The 25,872-nt window shown below is 43.0% G+C and overlaps 1 protein-coding gene across 1 annotated transcript; it reads right to left on the bottom strand.

The window, feature by feature from the left end:
* Window positions 1-1,943: 1,943 nt before the first annotated feature.
* KIAA0895 (KIAA0895 ortholog) lies at window positions 1,944-25,866 on the bottom strand. The gene is given in 8 exon segments (XM_031553987.1): window positions 1,944-3,834; window positions 5,948-6,045; window positions 6,506-6,796; window positions 6,799-6,810; window positions 7,789-7,921; window positions 9,421-9,564; window positions 19,034-19,716; window positions 25,820-25,866. Coding segments are annotated over 8 exon segments (1,548 nt in total). The 5' UTR covers window positions 25,845-25,866; the 3' UTR covers window positions 1,944-3,672.
* Between the last annotated feature and the right edge of the window lie 6 nt (window positions 25,867-25,872).

The raw sequence follows: 25,872 nt of genomic DNA, 5'->3' as shown, positions 1-25,872 counted from the left end.
TTGGGGTTACACAGTTGTCAGTTGCTCAGCAGGTGTCGGTTTGGTCATCCAGCTTTGGTGGTGTGAAACCAAACGGGGTTGTAAAGTGTCTAAAAGAGGAGCTGGGATACAACAGGAATATTTTGGTGCAAACACGACTCCCAGCAGTCGGTCTGCAAGGACGCAGTGGTGACAGCAGCAGGCTGGGTGCATGCAGGCACAGCAGAGGTGTGAGCTCCATCACACGGGGCTCACAGCGTGAGGCTGGCGCTGCTGAGCCCCTGTAGAGGTCAGCACGGTGTCCCTCAGAAGCACAGAGAACGGCAGCCGTGAGGGATTTCCTGGTGTTTGGGCCCCGTGCCAGCCATGGGGCTGTGGGCCGTCAACTTTCCTTCCTTTGTGCCACGGCCAACAGGAAGCCAGCCCAAGTGATGGCATTTCCTCTCGGCATTCCTCCCCCTCCACGTCCTAGTCTTAGTTTTCCAAACCACCTAGCAAGGAAGGAGGAATATAATGCAACAGTACTCCACTGCCTTGCAAGGCACATCATGCAGTGACTTCAGAAGTATTTCTACTGAAAAAAAAAAAAACCCACCAAAAAAACCCACCCGCAATCCTTAAGTATCCTTATGTATACGTGAGGGAGCTGAGCCACAAGGCAATGGCAGGACTCCCTGCGGAAAAACAATTCAGGGAGGGGACGAGGAGCCCTGAAGCAAAGGAGCAGGGAGACACAGGGTGTGCCTCAAAGAGAGCAGAATGCTTGGAACTGCCACTTCCCAGATGGACGATGCTGAGAAATGCATCGCAGCCAAGCGCCTCCAAGAGGCTCGGGCCGTGTCCTAGAGAAAGGGAAGCAGAGGAGAGGGTGCCATGCCTGGCACACAGCTTCCACCAGGTGTACGCATGGAGACCTTTCGTGACTCCAAGACCAAGCAGTGCCTTCCAGAACTGTGTCAGAAAGCCATCTCCACCACTGCTGCGGTGAAATAGGGTGAGTCTCCCAACACTGACACGGCTTCTGTACAGGAATAGCATGGATGTAGTGAGACGTGATGTACAGCAAAGCGACTGGACCAGACAGCCGTGAAAAGCTGTCATCGTGTCACTGACATCACGATACTCTGTAGTGACACGAGCTCACGTGCACTGCTGTCCAAAAACTTTATTACAGAACTTTTGTACCATGACTTAGTAACCAGGAAAAAAAAAAATATATCAGGAAAACTTACAAAAGGTACACTTCAAAATTTGAAATGCTTTTACAAAGGAGGAAGGACAAATAAGTGCTGAAAACAGAAGCGGACAGGTTTCTCACCTGCTGGTAAGGTAACATCTTTATACAGACCACTTCCAGACTCTAACCTTGCTCTAGGCAAACCTACTGCTAGGATAACAGAGAACAGAAGTCCAATGATACCTACTGCTCTGGAAAAGGCGGGACAAAGGTTCCTGAAGGAAAGCATCTATGGCTGCAGGAACATCTGGTGGTGCACTGACAGAGCCCAGGGGCTGCTGGAGGAACAGCTGTGAGCAGGATGTGCTGCAGCACTGCAGGGAAGCTGGCACGGCCTCCTGCTTCCAAGGACCTGTGACAGTAATACCCTTACTTTGTAACACACGGCTGGGACACCTGATGTAGAATTGCACTGATAAGGAATTATCTACAGTTAAGAAAATATCCGTTCAAAGCTGTCCCTTTCAGAAAGGAGTGGCCCTCCTGTTCCCCTGGATCAGCAAAGTGAGCCCAGTTCTCTGCAGCTCACACAATTTGCTCTGAAGCTGCCTTTTGGCTGTGATCTTTGACTCGACCCCTGCCATGCTTGGCTTTCTTGCTGCTTCCAGCAAATGAGCCAGTATCTGGAGAGCATGGGTGCAGGACTGAAGATTGTTCCCACGGGGCTGCTGCAATGCTACATCTGCTGGGTTTGGTTGGCAGGCCAAGCTACAAGAGATCAAACTTGTAAAAAAGAAAAGGAAAAAAAAAGTTTTTATTTCTGCACACAGAGGCTGAAAGGCTTCCAGATAGTGAACAAGACTAACAATATAAAATTAAGGCTACTGGGAGGGGCTCTTGGTTCCTGTCTTGAAAATAACCAAATTTGGTAAATTTATCTTTGTTAAACACATTTTATTTTCTGAAGCAGCCAGCCAGCTGCTGTGAGCACACCTGCAATGCTGCCTAAAAGGCAGCTGGTTTCATGGGGTCACTCAAAAACCTTCAGACCTCTGAGCCCGTGTGGAGGAAACCTTGTCTCCACTTACTTGCCTTATTCAGTGCTGGGCCTGTTACCTGTGGGTCACAGCACAAGGGGAAGAACTGGCAGAAGCCTTCTGGGAGCTACCATCTTCCTGCACAGCCTCCTGCATCACAGCTGCTTCCCCAGGAGCTCAGAGGAGCGCTGCTAAAATGCTGCCTACTAAAACCAAACCGGTTCTCAAAGAACCTACAGGTGCAAAACTCAGCTGGCCTCAACAATCCATCATACTCTGAATTCAGAAAATGTAGTTTATGCAGTAAGCCCTCCTGTGTCATCAAAGCTATTTATCATGTGGCCAGCAGTGCCTCACACTAACACACTTTCTCTGCCTGTTTCTGGATATAGCACCTGCAGATAAAACAGAGGTAAGTTTGCTTTAAGTGGTGCAGCAGTCCTGTAGGAACACAGGAACAGGGCACTTGTGAGTCTGCTTTTCTCCCCTTCCACATCTCACTTCTGCAATGAGCACAACTTTACTGTAGCACTGAGGCCTGATACTGCTCAAAAAGTGACTTGATGCTCTGGAGGCTCAGGAGACCCAGACAAGAAGTGAGTGCTGCCTGCTGTGCTGACTTATGTCCCTACATTCCTGAACGTATTGATAAAAAAAAGTCATAAAATCACAGTTCTGCCCAGGCTTTCTTCCAAAATGCTGCCCTGTGGAACTCACTAACCATGATACACTTGTCCTCAAAGGAGAGAGACCCTTCCAGGACTCAGCTTCCTAAACATGTACTATACAGACAGAGATGTGGAACAGTAGCAATCTGGGGGAATAATAAAGAAGATAATTTTGCTACCTGTTTGCAGTCATCAAAACAGCAATACCTGTTCTTTTTTTTTTTTTCTTTTTCTTTAAAGCTGAATCTCCTAATAAAAAAAAACCCCACAACTTTGTAATGGTATTACAGAGCTGTTGCACAAAGACCCGCTTCTGTGCACTGTGATCATTTTTTAAAACTTGTTGCAATGATGACAAATAGGAGTCACACAGACAATGAGGTAGCGTAACTACAACAGTGCTATCTCTACAAGCTGTGAAAGCTGACCAAAGGCAAAGCGTACATGAGAAGACAAAAGGGGAATTTCCCCTCTTTCTCCTTTCCTCCACCTCTAAATGTGGGTGGGAAAAGGCAGTATATCACAAAGGAAAGTGACAAGCACTATGCCTAGCCCGCAAAGCAGAGCAGGTGGCTGGACAGGTCACTGCAAAGGGATTCCTGAACCAGACTAAAATGTGCACAAACTCTTTGAAAAAAATCATTAGTATACAATCACAATGCAAAAGGAACACAAAGGGACTCTTTCTGAATTCCACATGCTCTGGCTGCCTTTTCCTCCTGCTCCACCCCCGGTAAGTCCATTTTTGCAAGCTCTCAGAAGTCCAGTTCTATATCCTCAGTTGCACAGACCGAGCAGCTGGCTGGTATTCTTAGTCTATGAGATCCTGGAGCTCCTCATCAGTCAGCTCATTGACCTCCATAATCTTTTCCAAGTGCTCCATATACCGGGCATGGTCTTGGAGGAAGTGTGGTACTCTCATGTTCTCAATCACAGCCAACCCTTTCAGACGGTCCACGTCTTCATATGAGATCTGCAAGGAAGGACGTGGGTTAGATGTGCATTATAGCCCTGCTACTTCTCTGCTGAGGCTGTAAGTTACCCTTTGTAGGTGAGAAAAGGTTTCAGTGAGCCTCAGTGGAAGATGCAAAAAAAGTGTAATTTTAGCAAACGTCTGTAGACTTCCAGATTCTGCTTTTGATTAAATCAGTGAATAGATTGAGAGAAAACTGAATGACACCGACCTACAACAGCTACAGAAACAGAGAAGGCTGGAGCCTTGTGAGTCCTGAGGTCTCTTCTCAGTCAGTCTCAAAGATTGATACAAGAATGGAGAGGACTCCGTGCCCAAGAGCAAGGAACTGGAAACTGTGTGCAGGACAGGTGAGGAAGAAGTGGGGATTCTCACTAGCAAATGTGCTTATGATAAGCTACATTACAGTGCACCTCAAGTGACTAACTCCTGTTTTGGCAACCTTACACATCCCAAAATGTTGTGGGTTGTTTGTTTTTCTCATGTGATAGCAAGGTGGAGATTAGTTGTACCTCTAGCCATCCAAGCCTTCTGGGTAGAGGAGTGACAATTTCAAGCTTTTTCCAGCTTCTAAGGGCCTGCTACTTTTTTGTAATGAAAGCTGAGATTTTTCACCAGCATCTAACGATTCTGCAAGCTAGGACCTCAAGTCTTGAAGTCACAATAGCCCAAGGTGCTGTGAGTGATGGTCCAGAAGAAAATGAATGCTTTTGCTGTACAATAATTACACAGGCTGTCCTGCAAACACAGAACAGGTCTCCTTGGGCAGACACCTCGTCATGAAATGTATGTGGCTGTTGCTTTGTCTCTGAACTGCGTGTGCTGAAGCACCCTACAGACAGAAACATATGTGCTGGCAGAAACACAAGCCTGGCTGTGCGTGCTAACTGGCACATCCTATTTCCTCCCAGCAGGTTTGTGCCAGGTGGCTCAAACCTTTTGACTCCCACACTTCTTTTAAGGAGCTGAGCTGGAAACAGCCTGCCTGCTTAGCAGGTGGTAGTCCCTGTTCAGCAATGGTTAGAGCCAGCACAGATGATCCACCAGTGTGTAAGGGACATGGAAGGGTCCTTTGGAGAGGTAAGAGAGCCTAATCCAGATTGCTAAACTTGACCCTGAGGAAAATACAACTTGTTTCTCCTGAGAGTATACAGAGATACTTGAGTGAGTCCAGAGAAGGGCTACAAAGGGGGCTTGAAAAGAGCTGAACATCTGACATAGGCAGTGGAGTCTTCAGCAGCAGAGAAGTGGGAAGTTTCAGAGAATAAAGCTGCAGTCTTATTTGACCCTCCAATTTTTTTTCAGAGGTTTCTAACTTGGTTCAGTTACTTACATAGTAACTGCTCACCAATATGATCTTTTTGCACAACAGGCAACACTGGACCAAACTGGACCAACACTGTGGACCAAAAGTCTCTATTGTAATGTGCCCTTTATCACCCAGATTGCCAAGCAGGCAAAAATGTTGGTGTAGCAGCTCTAAATGCAAGCATAGTAATATTAACGTGAATCCTCCTTTATGTGAGTATGAATTCTATTTTATGAACTGTGGAAATTTAGCAGCCCAAGGAACTGGTTCAGTAACTGACAGTTTCTGCAGTCAGTATGGTTTTGTGTATTGTTTTCAGATAAAACAAGCAATGACAACGGAGAGAAAACATGTTCTCTGAAGGCACAAACATCATGTATTCTGGAAAAGACAGACTCTAACTTATGAAAAAGACTCTGAGATGAAAAAAAGATGCTGTTATCTTTTCCTTTGTGGAGGAAGGGGGTGGCTTTAGCATCAATTTGTGAATTTAGTTTCCTTCTGGGACCACCATCTTACCTAGCAGCAGGCCTGCTTGCTCAAGGCGAGTCAGGCAACACCTTATAAAAGGAGGACAGGGCAGTCTGAGAAATACGACCGTAAAATCTTAATCTGATAGACAAGGAATGAAGAAAAACTGGTAGGAATTCTTAGGACTTCATAATATTTTCAACCTGCACCGTGTGTACCCGGCGCTGTACGGAACAGAGATTTCTATCAAAGTAAAACAAAGCACAACGACTCGTAAATCTTTGCAAACAAGTTACTGGTAAAACTGCATCCTGTGGTAAAGGAGTTACCCACCTTGCCGAGTGCCGTCAGAAGGTGGAAATCGATGGACTCCCTGTATCTCAGGATTCGGAGGATGCCATCTAAGTACACCTGATCCTTATTGAAACAGCCTGAAAAGAACCCAAAAAAAATGCATTCTCTCAGGGTTTGTTGAAGGCACATTCTCAGAAACCACGGTAGATAGAACGTTTCATCCCAGAGTTTGAAAATCTTTCCCAAAATAACTAGAATGCTAAACCCACTACCAAGAAAACAGAAGACAGTCTCCAAGAACATCTGCAGCAACAGTTTTGTAATAAACATGCATGGAAATCAAACTGAGTTTGAGCTTCTTCGGTTTTACATTTTACATTCTCTCTTTCAGCAAAAAATCCTTTACTGAACAGAGCGAACGTCTAGAAAAAGTGCATTTCCAGTCTTCTTTTCAATAGCAGAAATCCTGTAGCCTCATTTCAGAAAGTACAGATGTCTATTTCTCCCTTTCATAGTTTTACTTTGCTGAAGGAGCTCTATGCACAGTCTGAAGCCTCCCTGAAGCACAAAAATACGTCAGACAAGTAGAGAACCCACCTGGCTGTGATGTGTCAGTCCAGCCTCTCTTGGCTCGTACACAGTAATCCCACCTGGTATTGGGGTCCTGGACAAACTTCCCCACGTCCTGGAACAGCTGGCTGAAGGACATCTGGCTGGCCTGATAGACAGTGTAGTAGAGCAGGGCAGCCCTCCAAAGGAAAGGGTCTTTGCGGAAGAGGACGCTGTGAATGCTTGCCAGCCCTTCTTCTGTAGGGTTGATTGGTTTCAACCCATGTTTTCTACGTCCGTTCCAGTTGCACCAAGGCTGGCTATTGTTGTTAAAACCCCGAAATAATGAGTTCCTGAAAAGAAAGGAATATGAGACTTAGGATTAACATCTAATGATTTAAGAATGGGAAAATATTAAAGCTGAAACCGGTTTCTGAACCCTGAACTAGTAGGACTAGTAGAAAGTGCCAAATTTAGCACAGTCTACAACAGAGAATTTTGTCAGAAGTAGATACACAGTGCAAATATTCACCTGCTGACCACAACATGAAACTCCTGAAAATGCCTAAGGTACAAAAACGTCAGCAGAACTTGAGTTCCTAAAGCCATGAAAAGGAATTTTCAAAAGTGCCTTACGTGCTGGTTGCCTCAAGCACGGCTTAGGCTTTGTGCTGAACAGAAGGAAGGAGAATCAATTAAAAGAAATGCTCAGGGAGCAGAAAAATTGCCTCTTAAAACTGATTAAGGACCCTACTGCTGCCTTGGAAGAGACTGCTGTTCCATTACAACATGAGAAATGATGCTCCAGAGCAATTACAGGGCTTATTCTTCAGCTGAAACTCAGACACTACCCAGACTTAGCCAGTTTTGATGTAGTTAAGTAGAACGGTTCATAGAAATTTTCCACAGGGCTTAGCCAGCCTTGTGTAATGCAAAATCAGTGCAACCTTACTGGGTACTAAAGTATGCCCACATTTGCAAGCAGTGCATTGTATCAGAAGTAGATTTGTAAACTGAAACGGCTGGTTTTAACTGGAACAATCACACACTTTTTAAACCAAGACTGGCTCTAGGTTGGTCTCACAAACATCATGTCCCTGAGATGTACGTGCAACCAAGGGACCCTCAAATGGGTTGTCTTCCCTGCACTGCACTTTGCAGTGGTAAAATAAGTTTCTCCTTCCCTTTAGCACACCTGTGGCACAGGACCTTAAACAGGGATGTTGTTCCCTTCTTCTGTATGTGTGCAGTGCCCGGTCCAATAGTGCAAGATAAGTAAGAATGCATGCAAGTACTCCCCTCTGTCTGAAGAACTGATGGTAGGCTCATACCAATTTCATGTCTCAGCATCCCTTCCAGCCAGTGCTCTCTTGCAGTGGAGATATTGATAGTGAGAGTGGGGCGGCCATTCACCACTGTCATTGAGGCTCGAGAAAGCAGGTCCTCCGTGAGATGGACCACAATCTGAAGATGAGAGAGGCCAGGTATCAAAAAGCTCTCTTCTTGTTCCTGTTACCGCTCGGTGCTTTCCTGTGGCCCTTTCAATATATTTTTGGAGGGGCCCTTGCTCTTCACAGCTCTTCCTTGCTCCCCCTGAGAGACACTTCTGACAGCTGAGACATCCATCACCCACACTCCTGAGAAAACCTTTGCATGAGGATTAACGCAGGCAGGTACAAGACTGCAAAACTGAATGTGGTAACACTGACCAGTTTGGGAGGGTAACCAAATGGAGAGTAAACCAGAGAAACTTCTGTTTTCAAACTGAGATTACTGAGAACTGAAAAATGTTAACAAAAAAGGACCCAGGAATTAAAGGCTACATAAGACTACCAGTCTTGACTTCCCTATACGATAAAGCCCCATCATTCAGCTCCAAGTCCAACAGCAACCAGTCCAATAAAACTCTTATTTAAGATTCAGGAAAGGAAGGTAAGTGCTAAAGCATTTAAAGTACTGGTACCACTACACTTTATTAATGCTTCTTCAGCTGAAGAGAGTATTTTCATAATACTTTACCCAACACCAAGTAGATGTATTAACTGTACTTTTGGAGAAAGTTTCGTAAGATGACATAGGATATTTGATGAGGGTTTAGGATTCTGCTCCCACACAGACAAATCAAAACAAATATGAGCACATCTGTGTGATGAGTTTAGCAGTTTCTCCAGAACTGTTATGTTTATTAATTAAACCTTATTTCCCATCAAATATTTTTTTCCCATTTTTTTTACTATTTATCTCCCACTCCAGTCTTCTCTTGTTCATGGCCAATGACCTCACCTAAGCCTGGGGCTCTGTCAGCAGGTGATTTGGAATAATCCACTTTTCCTACATTCATTTTCATCTTACTCTTCCAAGCAATTCAACATTTAAAATCTCAAGGATAGGAAATAAGTTTGTTTGCACAGAACTCTAAAATGCTAAAAGTCAGGAAAAAACCTGCACTGAAGCCAGCTAACCCTCTTTCAGACGTTTTTATTCACTTATGTCACTTTCATTTGTTCAAATTCTTAGAAAACAGTCTCTTGGGCTGCTGGTTATTTTTCTTGGCCTCTTCTTATTACCCTACTACCCTATTACCTTTGGTGTAAATAATCTGATACAGGAGATTGGATGACAGAACTGACAAATAAATGGAAATGTGCTCCTCTACAAGAAGCTGTGAAAGGAGGGAAGGAAGGGTGTTGCTCTCGGGTAATCCCAGAAGAGCTGGCTTTAATAATAAGCATATATGAACCAGGAAGCAGGCTCGAAGAGATGGCTGAAGTATTCACAAGGACTTTGCATCATTTCAATTGTTCAAAAGTCGAACACAACCATGAGAAAAATATGATGTAAGGAATTTTCTTGTTATTAAGGAGTAAAGGCCTCCCACACAAACTGTCAGGTCCCTCCATGTGCAATGTGAAATGCCTAATACATAAATAAACGCTCCTTTCCTGATCTGCTGTATGGCTTACCTCACCAAGACAGCCTTCCTTCACCATGTATTTCCTAACATGATTCCAGATGCGGCTTTTGGTCAGCAAGCTGCCACCAGTGGCCTGTTCAAACTTTTCGTAGCTTCCATATTTCTGCAGTGTCCGCTCCATAATGTTAATGGACTACAAAACACATAAGCATAGCAATTATGAACACAGTAAGACCCCAGTGTCAAACTGGCACATCTGCCTTTTCTTTTCTTTCTCCATCTCTCTCTTTTTCATCTTTCTTCTAACTTTTAACTCACTGGGAGTCTCTATGAAACTGCACTCAATAAACCTAGTTTAAACATTCAGACACCAATACCAAAGTACTGAAAAATGATTCTGACTCACTCATCTTCAATCTGTGTACATAAGCACGACACCGATGATTATCTCTTCAGTGAAACTTTCTCTTCAATCCTGGGAAAGTTGTATGACTGTCTTGTAAATCAGATATAGCAGGTCACAAGGACATTTGCAGGTTAAGTTGTCAGCACGTTTTTTTAATGATTTTCCAAATAATTTTACAAATACAAACGATTACTATCATATTATTTCAATTCTTGTTATTTTCTTAATTAGGAAACATAGAATCATAGAATCACAAAGGTGGGAAAAGACGTCCAAGATCACCCAGTCCAACCTTCCACCTACCACCAATATTTCCCCACTAAATCACTTAGTACCACTAAACGTAGTACAATATCCAAACGTTCCTTGAACACCTCCAGGGACAGTGACTGCACCACCTCCCTGGGCAGTCCGTTCCAGTGCCTGACCACTCTTTTGGAGAAGAAATTTTTCCTACTATCCGATCTGAACCTCCCCTGGTACAACCTGAGGCCATTCCCTCTTGTCCTGTCACTAGTTACACAGGAGAAGAGGCTGACCACCACCTCGCCACAACTTCCTTTCAAGGAGTTGTAGAGAGCAAGAAGGTCTCACTGTGGGCAAGAAGCAGGGCACGATGCCTATAAAGTGATCTGAACTCTGCATGTTGAAGATGTTATTGTGGGCTGTGGAACGCTCTTTCCCAGTAATCTACTTCCCAATACATTATTTCACATCCCTAAAAGAAAACATAGCTTAAAATACTCAGCCACAGGGAATTGCTTTTTTTCATAGATAGGATAACAGAAGCTCCCAGGAACATCAGAAAGAAAATACGACTGGTATTACTTTAAGGAATGAATGTGCTTGCTAAGAAAATGTCACTAATAATGATGGTGGAAATCTCTTTTTACACTATACATTTATACCCGTGCACCAAACTGATAACACTCTTGTCTCCAGCTATGTAATTCTGGCGTTGTCAGACTGGCTTACTATATGCAAAAAGAGGATTCTCACAGCTACTAAGAATCTCATTCTAGATTTTTCAAGTTGAAACTAAGCAACTCTGAGTAACTGTCACAAAAGCCATAGGTGCTAGTTATGGCATGTTTTTGTAGTCACGTATCTATTTGATGAAAGAATTACCAGAATGAATGCGAACGTGTCTTAGTTTCAGTTGTGATGGAATTGTTTTCTTCAGAGTGACTGGTATGATGCTATGTTTTGAGTCTAGGAGAAAAACAATGTTGATTACACACTGATGTTTTTAGTTATTGCTAAACAGCATTGTAGGGAGCCAAGGCCATTCCATATTCTCAGCTCATACTAACGAAGGGCTGGGAGTGGACAGAATCAGGGCAGCTGACTTAAACTAGCCAAAGGGATGTTCCATACCATATGACATCATGTGGAAGGAGTTGTCAGGAAGGTGGGAGTTCATCTCACTCTCTTTTGCTGCTCAAGAGGCTAGCTGGGCACCAATTGGGGGTGGTGAGCAATTGCCTCTACATCACTTGTTATATACATTCACATACATATATAGTCATATTATTATCCTTTTCCTTTTCTGTATCTTACAGAAATGATACAGAAAAGGAAAAGGATAATACTATATATATTATAATAATGGATAAAAGGATAATACTATATATACTATATATGTATCTCAACCCATGAGTTCTGCTTTGTTTTTTTCAATTCTCTCCCCCATACGACTGGGAAGAAAGGGGAGTGAGCTAATGACTGCGTGGTGCTGAGCCACCTGCTGGATCAAACTACAACACAAAGAAATACTGCACTTAATGTTCAGTATTTCTTTGCTTGCTTCTCATATACCTAATACTACATTTGAAGGGCCTTCTGATCCACTCTGATTATCTTTTTTTTCCAAGAATAAAGTTAGCAGCATGTTCCCCCCGAGCACGACTCCAGCACAAAAGGCTCACAATAAAACCACCCAGTGCTGTGGGATGAAGCCCATCTCCTCCCCTGTGGCTGCAGCTCCCCAGCCACTGTGCTACCTCCAACCTCAGGCCTTGTCAGCATCTTGGAGCTGTCATGCTCTAGGCCCAACTGTGGTGGATTCGGGATGGCCATGGCCTAACACAGCACCCCAAGATGAAGTCCTGCCAGAGGGAACCGTGTGCCACCTCCAGGCCTCGTGGCACCAGAACCCAGCCCATTTTGGCAGCTGGCCCCTGTGGCCTACATACCTGTACTGGAAACCTGCGATGTAAATGGGACTTTACTTCCCAGTAACTTCTTCGTACACTAGGTCTTGTATAAATGCAGGGGCATAACATAAATAAAGGCTCGAGAGATGTTTCTTTGTTAGTAAATCATTAATTTTCTTGTGAACAGTTAGGTCATGACATTACATATCATTTAAAAATAACTTCAGACAAACGAAGAAATGTTAGTACCTAATTTAAGTATATAAAAAACGGAATACATGAATCCCTTACTAAAGGTATAATATTTCTGGAGACTAACAGCAACTGGAACATGAACTTCAACCCACATGGCAACCCGTCTCAAACAAGATGTTTGAAACCTTTCACAACTATGTCAGCTTCATAGTAATAATAATAATACCCTGCTGTGTTCAGTAGGACTTTTATAAAAATGACAGAGAGATGAAGATGCAAGATGTGATAGAGCTGCATCAGTCTGAGTTATAGCACAGGCCTGAGCTGAAGCCAAAGCCAGGGAACTGCAATTCCCCAGGCAGCTGAGATAGGTCTTTCTGCATTCAAATGTACTTTGTACAGTTGTATAGAATGGAAACTCAAAAGTTTTCAGTAATGTGATCTGAAATTCTGTAAATCCTGTGGGTAGGACTGTTTGGCTTTATATTCTCCAAAAGTTGTTTACTGCAGAAACTTATGCAGGGATGGATGTCATTTTCCAAAGAGGCCGGGATTTGGTCATTTCCATTTTAAAGAATCTTAAGGCATCTTTTAGTATCCATCATTCAGGCTATATTTCTCTACCAGTAAATCCAATAAGGCCAGGACATTGGCTCTACTGCTGGAATGGGTCCATCCACTGAGCTTAGCTGTCAGAAGGCCACAGGCAAGACTGTCTTAGGCGAACCAGCAATTTCAGGCAACACTTGGCCTTGACTGAGAGGTCCTACAGTCCCTGTGTTACCAACAAAAGTGGGAATGAGGCCACTGCATTTTATATGTGGAGTGTTCAGCCATAAGAACATGAGTCACATCTTGTTTGCCCTCTGGGCCAGAAAACAAGATGAGGATTGTTTTATTTATTAGTATGTCCGTAGCCTTGCAGCTTCCCTGACCATACTAGCTGCAGCCTGCTCAGGCAACGGGCAACATGGAAAGAGAAACATGTGAGAGTAACAGATAAATTCTAGTTGGTTTTGAACAGTGCCTTGTTAAGAAGTCGTGGAGAAAATCAACAAGTGACTTGGAAATCAACTTAAATTACATGACTGACTTCCAGCCAAACTAAAACTTGGACCAATGAGCTCGTTGTGTTCCTTCTTTTCTTCTAGAATAAGTCTTTTCAACATATTTTTTTATTGCAGAGAAGCAGGAACACTGGCACCATTGCCAGTGCTGGAGTGGAGGAGAAGAATCTTGGCTTTGATCGCGCCAAAAACTCTGAAGAGAAAGGCTGCTGCAGGAGCCTGGTCACTCATCCTCCCCACATTTAATTCCAACCCCCCACCATAGGAAGGGACATCTTCTACTAGACCAGGTTGCCCAAGGCTTCACCCAACCTTGCCTTGAGCATTTCTAAGGGTGAGGCATCCATATTTTCTTTGGGCAGCCTGTTGCAGTGCCTCACCATACTCACAACTGCCAGTAATTTCTACCTTGTGTCTAATCTAAACCTACACTTGCAGTTTAAAAGCATTATCCCTTGTCCTATCAGTATACTCCCCAATAAAGAGTCCCCTTCCAGGTTTTCTGTAGGCCCCTTTAGGAACCAGAAGGCTGCTAATAAGGTGCCGCTGAAGCCGTCTCCTCTCTTGGCTGAACAACCCAGTTCTCTCAGCCAGTCTTCACCCGAGAGGTTCTCTAGGTCTCCAGTCATCCTCTTGGCCTTCTCTGGATCCACTCCAACATTCCATTTCTGTCCTGTGCTGTGGGCCTCAGACCTGGCTGAAATACTTGGTGGGGCCACACGAGGGCAGAACAGAGAGGGACAATCGCATCCCTTGTCCCTGTGATACAGCCCAGTTTCCACACCTCTTGAAAAGAGGACAGATCTGGAGTACTGATCTGTACTGGAGAATTGATGGATGAGAGCAGGTTTGAGAAAGCAGAGGACTGACAAACATTGTTTCTTCTCAACATGAAAACACATTTAAAAAAGAATATTTGAGGAGCGTGTGTAGACCTTAGTAATCAGTTCTTTTTCACCACTGTTTGTAAAGATAAATTACTACTACGAGGTGCAGCTTTTTATATGTTGGTTTGGACATAATTTGCTGTGCAATGAACTTTTAAAACCACCTAATTGTAACAAATAGCAAGAAAAACACTGAACATGCATGAGACCTGCTTGGCTCTCCGTACAAGAGACTCTGCAGAGCTGAACCCTACGCATACCAAGGGAGGTGGCAAGAGTTTGGGAGTCAGGAGACCAACATTTTTGCTTCTGCTCCACGCCTTCAGGTTGCCCTCCTGAGTTCTCCCCACACTCAGCTCTGTCCTCTTCCACTTCAATCACAGGTAAGTGTTGCAGCTTCCAAAGGAAGGGTAGGATGCATGAAGAAGAGTACTTCCTCTTCCACCTACCATGTGGAGTAACCTACACGCTGACAGTTCAGACATATGGAAACAGATGTTGTGAGTCTGAAGTCATGAAGCTTAAGCCTCCTCTTTGCTGAACGTGTATTCTCTTCAAAACTACTTAAAGGATGCTCATCACTATCACCTTCTCCCATGACTGTGTCCCAAGCAAAATAGGTCCTGAAACAACAGCGAGAGCTGCCACACATGCACTTCTCCCAGAACACTAATCTCTGGGAGGTGGTAGATAGGACTTGCCCCAGTGATGCTGCCAACTTGGACACTTGCCACAATCACTTCAAGTGATGGGGAAAAGGTTTTTTAGCATCCCAGGCACTGAGTACAACACAGAACCCCTCGTGTGGGTTTCTACTCCTGTCCCTGAGATGACTCAAAGTCAAGTGTTGCAAGAACTTGCTGGGAAAATACAGAACAGGATGCCAGCTCTTGGTACTTCCAGTACACAGCAGTGAGCTTATTTTCTGGCCTTTGGGCCAAGTAAGGAAAAGCAAGTTACTGATCTCACCAGTGTTCACAGAAACAATTCTCAAGCAACATGGAAAGGAGTAGAATAAAAGAAGGACTATTTGACTGTACTGGGTCATTGTTAGGAGAAATAAGCCCTGTTCTTTTCACTACTATCTAAAGTGTCTCATTGAAGCACTTTCATCACTGCTAAAAGAAACATAATTTACAAGACAAGGCCCCTTGCACAACAAATTCTGCTGATGATCATGAAAGTAACGAAACAGAAGAACTAATGAGAACAAAGCAAAACTCTGTGTAATTATCAGGTTTAGGTTTTGGTAGTGTTGGCTTCTTGAAATTATTTATAGCCAAGTAGCATTCTGAATCCCAAATCATCCACATGTAGCAGTATAACTTAGTCACTCAAAAACTATTGTAGCTGTATGTACTGATAAGACACACTCACAAATAGTTTGAGGCAACCAACTTACAAAATGGGCTCAGTGACCAAGGAGCCAGCTTCCCACATTCAGCTACCAGGCAGAGCTGAGATTTATGAGACAGACAGCGCTTGCAGGCAGCACTGCTTACTGCCCTGCACAGCTTGTTTGTGTGTGAAGTGAGGGGAAAAGCCTCCCAGATGCATGCTTGGGGAACAGTAGGCTGTATCACATTGAACATACTGGTCTTATTCACAGCCATAAAGTGGTGGCTGCATCTCCTTTTTGGATGCAACTGGAGAGAGGTAAGTGCAGCGCTCTGAGGACTGTCTGTACAGCCTGTAGTATTTTGCATTTTATTCAGCGTTTACATTGGCTTTTTTTTTTTTTTAACTAATTTGGATCTGGCAGAAATATTCCTAATGAAATACTCATCATTCATTTATTTTTTTTAAATGACATTGTGTCCTGAAACAAATTTCTACCTCTACAGCAATATCACCAGAAGCCCTCTTCCACCCTAAAAACTGTGCTACTTAAGTGACACTATCAGCCTCGTGCTGTGTGTTGTATGGGAACTGTTGAGTCCCAGCCTGCACCACTGATTGATCACCTGAGCAAGCACTGAGTCAGCCATGGGAGCACAGGTGAAGGCTGGAGCCTGGCTGCACCTCTCCTAGACCCCATTTAAGGGCTGGCTGCCACTGGAGAAGGGCCTCTTGCTGGTGATCCCTCCTTGTGGAGTTAACTGTGGGCCTACAACACTGGTGAGTATTTTCATTTATTTTTTATTATATTTCCATCATGATAATCTTACTAAGCCTACAGTTTATCTATAAGTCTTATTTTGGGAGTGTATTTAGTTAGTAGCAGAGAATGACATGACTCACAGTTAAGTGCTCCTTAGGGCCAGTGATGCATTTCTGGGAGTTCAACACACCTCATGTGTGACCTGACCTGTACACTGTAAGGGGTTACTGTGTTGAATGTCTTATCACTTAGCCTTCCAGCTCCACTTAACTGCAGGCTAATTCTAATGACTAATGTGTATGTGTGTAATGAAAACAGAGCACGGCAGAATTATTTATTAACTCAAAACTGCTATTTTCTTATGACTGAAAGGGAGAAGGATGTATCCCTTTCACAGGAGGGATTATTCAATCAACAAAATGATGACTTTATTTTAAAAGGCAGCTTTGCTGCCTTTTTGTACAGCTCAAGAAATAGCAGTGTTCACAGGTAGATTACTTGAAGTTGCATCTTCTCTGCTGATTATAGTTCAGCAAACTGCAACTGTTAAGTCATGTGCCCTGCAAGTGGTCTGGGGGGGATAATTACTTCTAGCTAAGTGTTGCCACCTATGGCATGTGTGCAAAAACACATGGCTTAAGTGTTGATTTTTTTAAAAAATAAACAATGAGGGACAAGTAGTTTGAGCCAGGAGAGCAAATAAGAAATCTCATAGCACTGCTATAGCATGAAGTTGCTACACTGATCTTGAAGCGCATTACGGGTGTCAATCAAAGTGAAAAGCTACAAGCCTGCACAGCACTTCTTATTTCTCAAGTTCTTTTCCCTAAGAGCACACACTGTGTGACTCATGAAAGAACTTTATTGTGAAGAAAAGCTGTTGGAAAAGGAAGAGAGAAACAAAGAAACAGCAACGTTTGGAAAGAGATGTTAGAATTACTATTTTCAAGTGTTATTAATTAAAAAATGTTTACTGCGTGACCGTGCAAAATCAGTTATTAAAAGAGATGGGCTATGCCTGATGTTGAAAATTTTCTTTGATTCAACTAAAGGCATGAGGACAGATGTGGCTGCTCTCAGGCCTGTGTACCCCCATTGCAGAACTGTTAATGCCTTGTGAGTCCTTGCTGTTCTTTGTCTCTCTTTAACTTAAAAAGAGCAAGCAGTGTGATTCATTTTCCAGGAATGTTTCTGCAGTGCTACATTAACCAGTTCCACAGATCTGTACAAAAGCAGAAAGGAGGACAGGAAAATATGGCCTGTCTTAATGTTGTGCAGGCAATACACAGCTGTGGGTGAAAATAATTTTGAAATCATTAGCAATCCTTTAAAATTTTAAAACGTCAGGTTTTGATCTCATTTAATTGAAGTCCCAGACCCTCTGCTAGGGAACTGGTTGAAATTTTGATTCGTGCCATTTTTCTGGACAGAGAATTTGTAGGAAACGAAATTCCTGTGTGTGGGATGAGAATTTGTAAAGTGAGCTGTAAGTGAAAGGAGAGTGCCACCTGCTGGGCTTAGACCTGTGCTGAAATTGGGTTTTTTTTCAGGTGTTTATATGAAATGCAGGATTTAGTTCAGTGTTTTTAGGAGCTAGAACTTCCAAGAAATGCTTTTCTTGCTAAAAACTTTACAATAAAATAACTTCAAAAATGGAGGAACAATTCACTGTATAAAAGGGAGAATTTCCTGGTGTGGTTTGGCAGATTAGCGTTGATTTGCTGAAATGGTTAATGTTATTAATATTATTATCTGAAGCACAGCAAAATGGAAACTCATTTCTAAGTACAGAATAGCTCTTCTCTTATAAAGAAAATAATTTCTTAATAGAACCCTGACAGATTTTTTTAAACATAATAATACAGGCTCTGCCTTCCAATATGGTGACCGAATTAATAGGCAGCAGAACCAGTGTACTTTCTTGGATTTGAAAATAAATGTCAGATCTCTCAAAAGTAAAGGTCAATTACTAGAACTCGATGTAATGTAATTCAGGATACATTTTTCATCAAGAATTTGGGTTTTTTGAACCCAAATACTCACACTGCACATAAATGAAACTCATATTATAGCAAGACTTCTTCTCAAGCAGTGTATTCCTTGTAAACGAGGCTCTGTTTAGAAAAGCTTGTCAAATATGATAGTTTAGAAAGATTTTTTTGAAAAACAAGGAGAAGTGGAGGAGGACTGTTTCTTGCATAGATAAGCACTGTGTTTTTTGATATGTAACCCAAAGGTTAAGGGAAAAAATCTTTGGGTTTTCTTCTGGCTGCATATTATGGGGAAAAACATGGGTTTCTTTTATCTATCTCTGGACTGGGATTTCAGTCAGGATCAAGGACATAGCACTGATCTGCTGCATGATTTAGCTTAATGTGACACAAATATCCTTTCAAAAGCAATTAAAACAAGGAAAATGAACATATTCAATACAGTCAATAACCATGACATCAAATAACTGCCGTCTCCTCCCAGTCTTTGTGTCACCCAAGAGGACTGGCAGGGTTTCTACACTGCTTTTTCCCCCTGTGTTTATTAAAGTCTCTTTATGCTTTATATTATTTCTGTTCTACACTCTGCTTCATTAACTAAAAATCTCTTTTGCCTTAACTGGAACATAATTTATGAGAAATCGTCTTCTGCCTATTAAATCTTTTAAAGATTAGGTAGGCTTTCATTTTCCAGTCAAAAAGACAGCTGTATTATGCTATGTACTCATCACTGATGCACTTTTCAAACAACACAGGAGAAAGAAAGAGGAGCTACTTTCACCTGCTACGAAGGCAAATACCATCTTTATGAATGTGAAAGAAATAAATAGGAGAAAAGGAGGAAAAAATGTAACCATACCTGCTTAAGAAATCTGTCAGATGCTTGGCTATGCTTAGCTAATACGTTTGGCAAAGCAGGGTTTTCATATTCAAACTGAGGATTGTATGTGAAATCTGACTTAAAGAACTTCATTTTCTCTTTCTCCACGTTGGAAGGCTTGATTGCAGTTAGCAAACAGAGCTTTCGGCCAGAATCATCTCCCTCTTTCCCATGGCTCTTTGATGATGGGGATTGCTTTGGCTTTGTCTGATTACAGTGCCTCTTAGCTCTACTTCTGGGTCGAGGTGGCAGTCCTATGCCATTCCCTGCAGCTGAAATGCTGTTTGCAAGCTTCACGCCATTAGAGATGGGGCTGGAGATGAGGACAGAGGGCTGCTGGTCTGAGCAGTACCACCCACTGCTGAGCAAGGGCAGCGGGACCTTGATTTTGTGGTGCTCGTTGCTTCGCAAGGTGTTGGAGCACTTTGTGGCTTTTCTGTGTTTCTTGTGGTGAGCAGGTGACTGCTTCTGAGCATGGTGCTTTTTCTCTTCCTTGCTCTGCAGAAGGACGTTGTAGCTACTGGTTCCTGTTGTAAAAATGTCCTTAAGGACTCCAGGCGACGGATGCTGGAAGCTCTTTTCATTACTGACATTCAGTTTATGTTCTTCTGGGCTCAGGATTGATTTCTTAGAAAGTTCTTGCTTAGGCCAGTGAAGTTTTTCTGCATTCATGAGGGGGGAAAAAAGAAAAGCTGAAAACAAACTCGATTGTTTCACATCTTAAAAGATTCAACAACATAAATGGAATGCACAGCTTGTCTTAACTATGGTCACATCACGTTCAACTTAACTTCTAGAGAAATGGAGGAAGTTTGAGAGCTTGGCCTTTAAACACCTCTGTATGGATTTGTGATATCAAGTCAAACAGCTGCTTTGTGCTTAACTCTCCATGTACAAACACATCTTGCCTGAGTGTGACCTGCCTGTGCACTGACCTGTTTACAGTGAGATTCTGTGCGTGGCTCTATGAATGTGCACTCTCAAAGTTTTAAACTTTTGCATGCATTAACAACTTAGAAAATAGGAAACAGTATAGGAATAAATGGATACTGTTCACAGCGATGTTCCACTGGGATTGGTGCAGTCATAGGAGCAGCCTGGTGTGGTCCCATCTCCTAAATCTGATTGACAGAACTTCTCCTCAAAAGGATGAGAACACTACAGTGGGCCAGCTGCAGAGGGCAGCTTGCTACAACATGCTAACATGCTAAATTTTAAAGGCCTCAGTGCTTAGCGTATGTGAAGTGCTCCCTGAATTAAGAAGGAATATTGAAAAATGAAAGAAGTGTTCAGCTAGTTCAAGTACACCCTAGGAATCCTTAAAACAGTTATTTCACCTTGTAAAGTTGTCCTACAAGAATAGCCAGCATTAAGGAGAAGCAGTACTGCAAACCAGTACAGAAGAGGCAAATACGGTTCCTTTAGCAAGGGAGCTCTCTCCTCCTGCTCTCACCATTGCCATGGGCCAAATGGGAGGGAGGTCCCTGCAGCATGCAAAAATGCACTGAGCATTAAGACTGCACTTAACATTCGTGCTGGCTCATTAGACATGACCTCTTCACTGGTTCCAGCCTTCCCTCAGCAGAGATTTCCTCCTGGGGCACTGGGTGAGCCCAAAGTCAATGCACAAATATTTCCTGCCACAAAGAAATGCTTCTTACTTCTGCATCTAAAGAGGATTCACAAAATAGGAGATATGGCCAGAGCCTGACTAAAGGCCCCCAAGAAGGGATTTGAGCTTCAGTCCATAGTTAAACATAGCAGAGCTGTAATTGCTTTACATACAGTAATTATACTCTGAATGGAATATTAGCAAGAGATCATTAAATGCCTCCAAGGAAAATAAATCAATAGTAGTTTAATTCCAGCTTTATTTTCACAGGAAAATTAGGTTTTCCTCTCAACATAAGCTCTGTGGCAAAGTATTTCACACTTTTGAAGCTGCCAGTGCAATGTTAACTTACATCCCTCAGTTCTCCTGTCCGATGATGCTCTGAAAAGCAAAAAGACAGAGGTCCAGTTTGCTTAAAGAAATTATGAGGAACACCAGCCTAAGACCTTATCCTACCAGAAGATAGAGATAGAAATGTTAAGATGATTCTCTTTCGCTAAAGCAAGTATTCCTAACTGCTTGTTTGGCAGTAGGCTTGAGAATTCTGTTCCAAAGCTTGGTGCAGGAATGAGTGCCTTGGTGTTCCTGGTCAGATGCTATGGGGTCACTGCCATTGCTGGTGTGACAGCCAGCCCACCTGCTCATCTTGCTGTTCTGTGGGCTGGGGAGGAACCATCTCGAGGAGAGTAGCAGCCATACAGCCAGGAGGCTGTGTGATAAGCTGCCATCTGCAAACAGCTGCCAGGTAACGAGGTGCTTTTTGGACAACACCATGCTTGCACTTAAGTATTTCTTGGCAAGTATTGGAGATTGATTCTGGGGCTATGCAAGTATCTCAGGATGAGAATCCTTGAGAAGGATACATGGAAGGTAAGGAGTTAACATTTGTGTCCAGAACATGTGATTTTGCTTACAGAGGCAAATTTGTAGGTGGGAATTCAAGGCTTACATCTCAAACAGCACAGATGGATGATGTGATATCAAGAGCAGTAGTGCTTCTTCCCTCTGGATCCATTCTCAGAAGTTGCAAAGAGCAGAGCAGTGAGACTTACATTGTCATCATCTTATATATATTTATATGAATTTGATTTTTTAAAATGATTAAAATGCAGATAAACTATATACATTGTATATATTACATAAACTACACTATATATTTTATATTTTATAAATTCTATATATGCTTTATATAAATCCTACATAAATGTTATACACCTCTTACAAATATTTTATAGAAATTTTACATAAATTTGAGTACATCTTACATAGTCTAATATACATCTTATATGCACTTTCTATACTCTTTATATAATTTTTCTTTATTTCTGATATGCATACCATATACACCTTATGTTAATTTGATATAAACAATATAAATGCCAGGAAGGCTGATCACTCCTTAGGAAGGAAATCTTAGAAGAGCAGGCTGTCTGTCTATGCTGTAAGATGAACCAGAAGGGAACAACACCAGCATGGATGAACAGGGAACTTTTTCTGAGGCTCCAGGAGTAAAAGAGCATCTACCTCTGATGGAAGAAGGGATGGGCAACTTGGGGAGAATACAAAGAAGCTGCTGGGATATACAGGGAGAAAATGAGAAAGGCAAAAACCCTGAACTCACCTCAACTTGGCCATTACAATAAAAAGATAACAGAAAACTGTTCAGTAAATATATTAATAGTAAAAGGAGGGCTATGGAGAATGTCCATCCTCTACAGGATGTGGTGGGGAATGAGACCACCAAGGATAAGGAAAAGGCTGAGGTTCTCAATGCCTTCTTTACACCTGTCTTTAAAAGTCAGATCAATTATTCTGGGGGTACTCCACCTCCTGACCTGGAAGTCTGGAATGGGGAGCAGAATTAACCCTCCATGATTCAGGTGGAAACAGTCAAACCTGCTACTCCACCTGGTCTGTCATAGGCCTGTAGGGCTGGATGGGATCCACCTGAGGGTGCTGGTAGAGTGATTGCCAAGATGCCTTCCACCATCTGTCAGTGTTGCTAGTCAGTGGGAGAGAATCCAGAGGACTGGAAACTTGTCAGTGTGACTCCCATTTAAAGGAGGGTTGTAAGGAGGATCTAGGGAACTACAGCCCTGTCAGCCTGACCTTGGTGCCAGGGAAGGTTATGGAACAGATCATCTTGAGTGAGATCACACAGCATGTGTGGAACAACTTGGATCAGGCCCAGCCAGCATGGGTTCGTGAAAGGCAGGTCCTGCTTGGCCAACCTCATCTTCTATGATCAAGTGATCAAGAAGTCATCCCTGGTGGATGAGGGAAAGGCTCTTGACATAGTCTAACTGAACTTCAGCAAAGATTTTGACACTGTCTCCCACGGTATTCTGGGGTAGCTGGCAGACAACGGCTTGGACAAGTACACTGTTTGCTGGGTAAAAAAAACTGGCTGGATGGCCTGGCCCAGAGAGTGCTGGTAAATGGAGTTAAATCCAGCTGGTGACTGGTCATGAGTGGCACTCCCCAAAGGTCAGTACTGGAGTCTTGTTCAATATCTTTATTAATGACCTGGATGTGGGTATTAAGTACATCTGCAGTAGGTTAGCAGATGACACCAAGTTGGCAGGAAGTGTTGATCTTCCTGGGAGTAGGAAGGCCCTACAGAGGGATCTGCACAGGCTGAATCACTGGGCTGGGGCCAATGGGATGAAGTTCAACAAGGCCAAGTACCGAGTCCTGCACTTTGGCCACAACAACTCCAGGCAGTGCTACACGCTTAGAGCAGAGTGGCTGGAAGACTGTAAACTGACCTGGATGTGTTGGTCAACACTCATCTGAACATGAGCCAACAGTGTTCCCAGGTGATCAGGAAGGCCAATAGCATCCTATCCTGGCTTGTATTAGAAACTGTTGCCAGCAGAGGCAGGGAAGCCATCATGCCTCTGTACTCAGCCCTGATGAGTACAGAACTGTGTTGAGTTTTAGGCCCCTCACTACAAGACACTGAGGCCCTGGAACATGTTCAGAGAAGGTGTGAGGAGTCTAGAGCGTGAGTCTTATGAGGAAGTAATCTAATTTATCTAATTTGTATCTAAAATACGTCTAATATAAAGTTGATATAAATTTTAGATACATATTACAGAAATGTATATAATGTATGTGAATTTTAAATAAATTTTATATAAATCATATAAAGCTGTTCTGAGGTGTATAAATTCTCATGTCCTTTTTATATTTCCATCTACACAGCAGAAAACCAATAGCATATGCCCAAACTTCCCAGCTACCTTTGAGAACTCGCTAAAAATACCTAATGTTTGCACATAGATTCTCTCCATTGATCTAGCTTGCAGGCTCAGAAGTCATAAAGCCCCAAATCCATCAACTGTGAGAAACAAATAAGAAAATCAGCACAGCCTCTCCTGGAAAGACCTTCTCAGCATGTTTACTTTCACCTATTTATATCTTGTTCCTCTCTACAGGAGCTGCAAAAACAGGAATCCTTACTCTTATTAAACTCAACAACCAGCTGGATTTGGGAGGATACAGCAGTAATGTAGAAAGAAGGAGGAAGGCACAAATGAGCTGCCTGTCCCCATTTTGGCATTGGTAGGGTACCAAAAGATGGAAAATCCTCCTCCTCAGTAGAAACATCATCTTTGTCAAGTCAGGGCACTGCTCTGCACCTTTTTCGATCGGCTGAGTTTGGTTTTTGCTGCCCTGTGAGGTGGGTTACCAGAGCCAGTTCCACTCTGTCTGGGACAAGGATGTCCTTTTCCACCTTGCCCACAAGAGCAGAACCAGGTCCTGCCCCATCCCAAAACCCATCGTTTTCAAGATACCTGCTGGAGCTTTCAATATTGGGCTTAGTCTGTACTGCAGGTACAAATATACAAACCACACAATACACTACAGCCATGATTTTGTTGTCGGGGAATTTTACTCCTGCATACCTTCGTTCCTGAATGTGCAGCTATTCCAGCATCATGGTGGTACTGGAGAAGGGATGCACCCCAAACCTGCCAACAGCACATGTGTGGGTGCCACACATTTCATAATAATTCTGTACTAAGGAAATACTTTACATGTTTAAGTTGCACGCTTCTTATCCACTCACTAGCTTTGGATGTTGTGACATTGCAGATTCTGCCTAATCTTGTCAGACGCTGTTAGAAGAAATGTTATATTTTATAACATTCAGAAACTAGGTTGTACTGATGGTTTCCTTTTGAAGTAGTCAGCTAATACTTTACTGTGTTGATAGCATCTGTAGTAAGAGCTCCATGAAAGATTTTTTTCCCCAGATTTTGGACAGTATTGCAGAAAAAAATGTTCTTTACCGAGGCTACTAGGTCTCTACTATCCAACAAGCTTCTAATGCACTTGTTCCATAGGTGGCACAAGGTGAATGATGACAGGTATTTGTGGGCATGGATGAATCTCTGTTCAGCTAGATGAGCTCTATAAAGCGTAGTGAGCTCCTGTGGTTTTTGAGCAGCTGTCACTCGGGTTATATATGCATAATGGACAAATCCTATCCAAACCCCAAGTGTTTTTCTTACAGAGCTTAGCGAAGATGTTATTGGAGAGCTTCCCTTATCCTAGGAACGTAACCATCCGAGTCACTGCTTTTGTTTTTCACTTCTGCGCTACCATTTTAGAATATATTTGGGTTTATTTGTTCAAAATGAAGAAACACTTCCAATACCTTGGCTTGGATTTTCGGGTTTATAAAAAAACAAATAATTTGTGATTTATCTGTAAGTAAACAGTGGAGTCCAAAAGATGAGAATATAAGATTGTAACAAGTAACACTCCTCCTTTGGTACACCTTGCAAATGTACAGTAACATTACAAAGACCTTTATTTTAGGTATTCAGGTACTGTGAACGGATTAAAAAGCCATACGAAGTTAATTAGAGCTAACGATTTAGGGTTGCGGAGAGCTGTCGAAAGAATATTCTGCCACAAACAGGCACCCGAACGAAGCAGACCCGGGGCTGTAGGTGATGATCGTAATGGGTTCTCTGTGACAGGTCGAATTTAACCGAGGAAAAGAGCTGCGGGAAAAATATCTCCTCACATCACCCACCCTGCGTGTTTCCCGGGGCGGGAGCGCGGAAAGCGGCGCCGCCTCGCCTCAGCTCCAGCCGCAGCCCCAGCCCCAGGGCAGCACCCCCGGCAGCGGTACTCACCGGTGACACGGATGGATTCCAGCATGGCGCTCCGCCGTCCCGAGGCCCGCCCG

The sequence above is a fragment of the Meleagris gallopavo genome, chromosome 6, assembly GCF_000146605.3.
Source record: "Meleagris gallopavo isolate NT-WF06-2002-E0010 breed Aviagen turkey brand Nicholas breeding stock chromosome 6, Turkey_5.1, whole genome shotgun sequence".
Lineage (NCBI taxonomy): Eukaryota > Metazoa > Chordata > Aves > Galliformes > Phasianidae > Meleagris > Meleagris gallopavo.
Note: the sequence above shows the minus strand (reverse complement) of the source record. Positions and strands in the feature narration are given on the sequence as shown.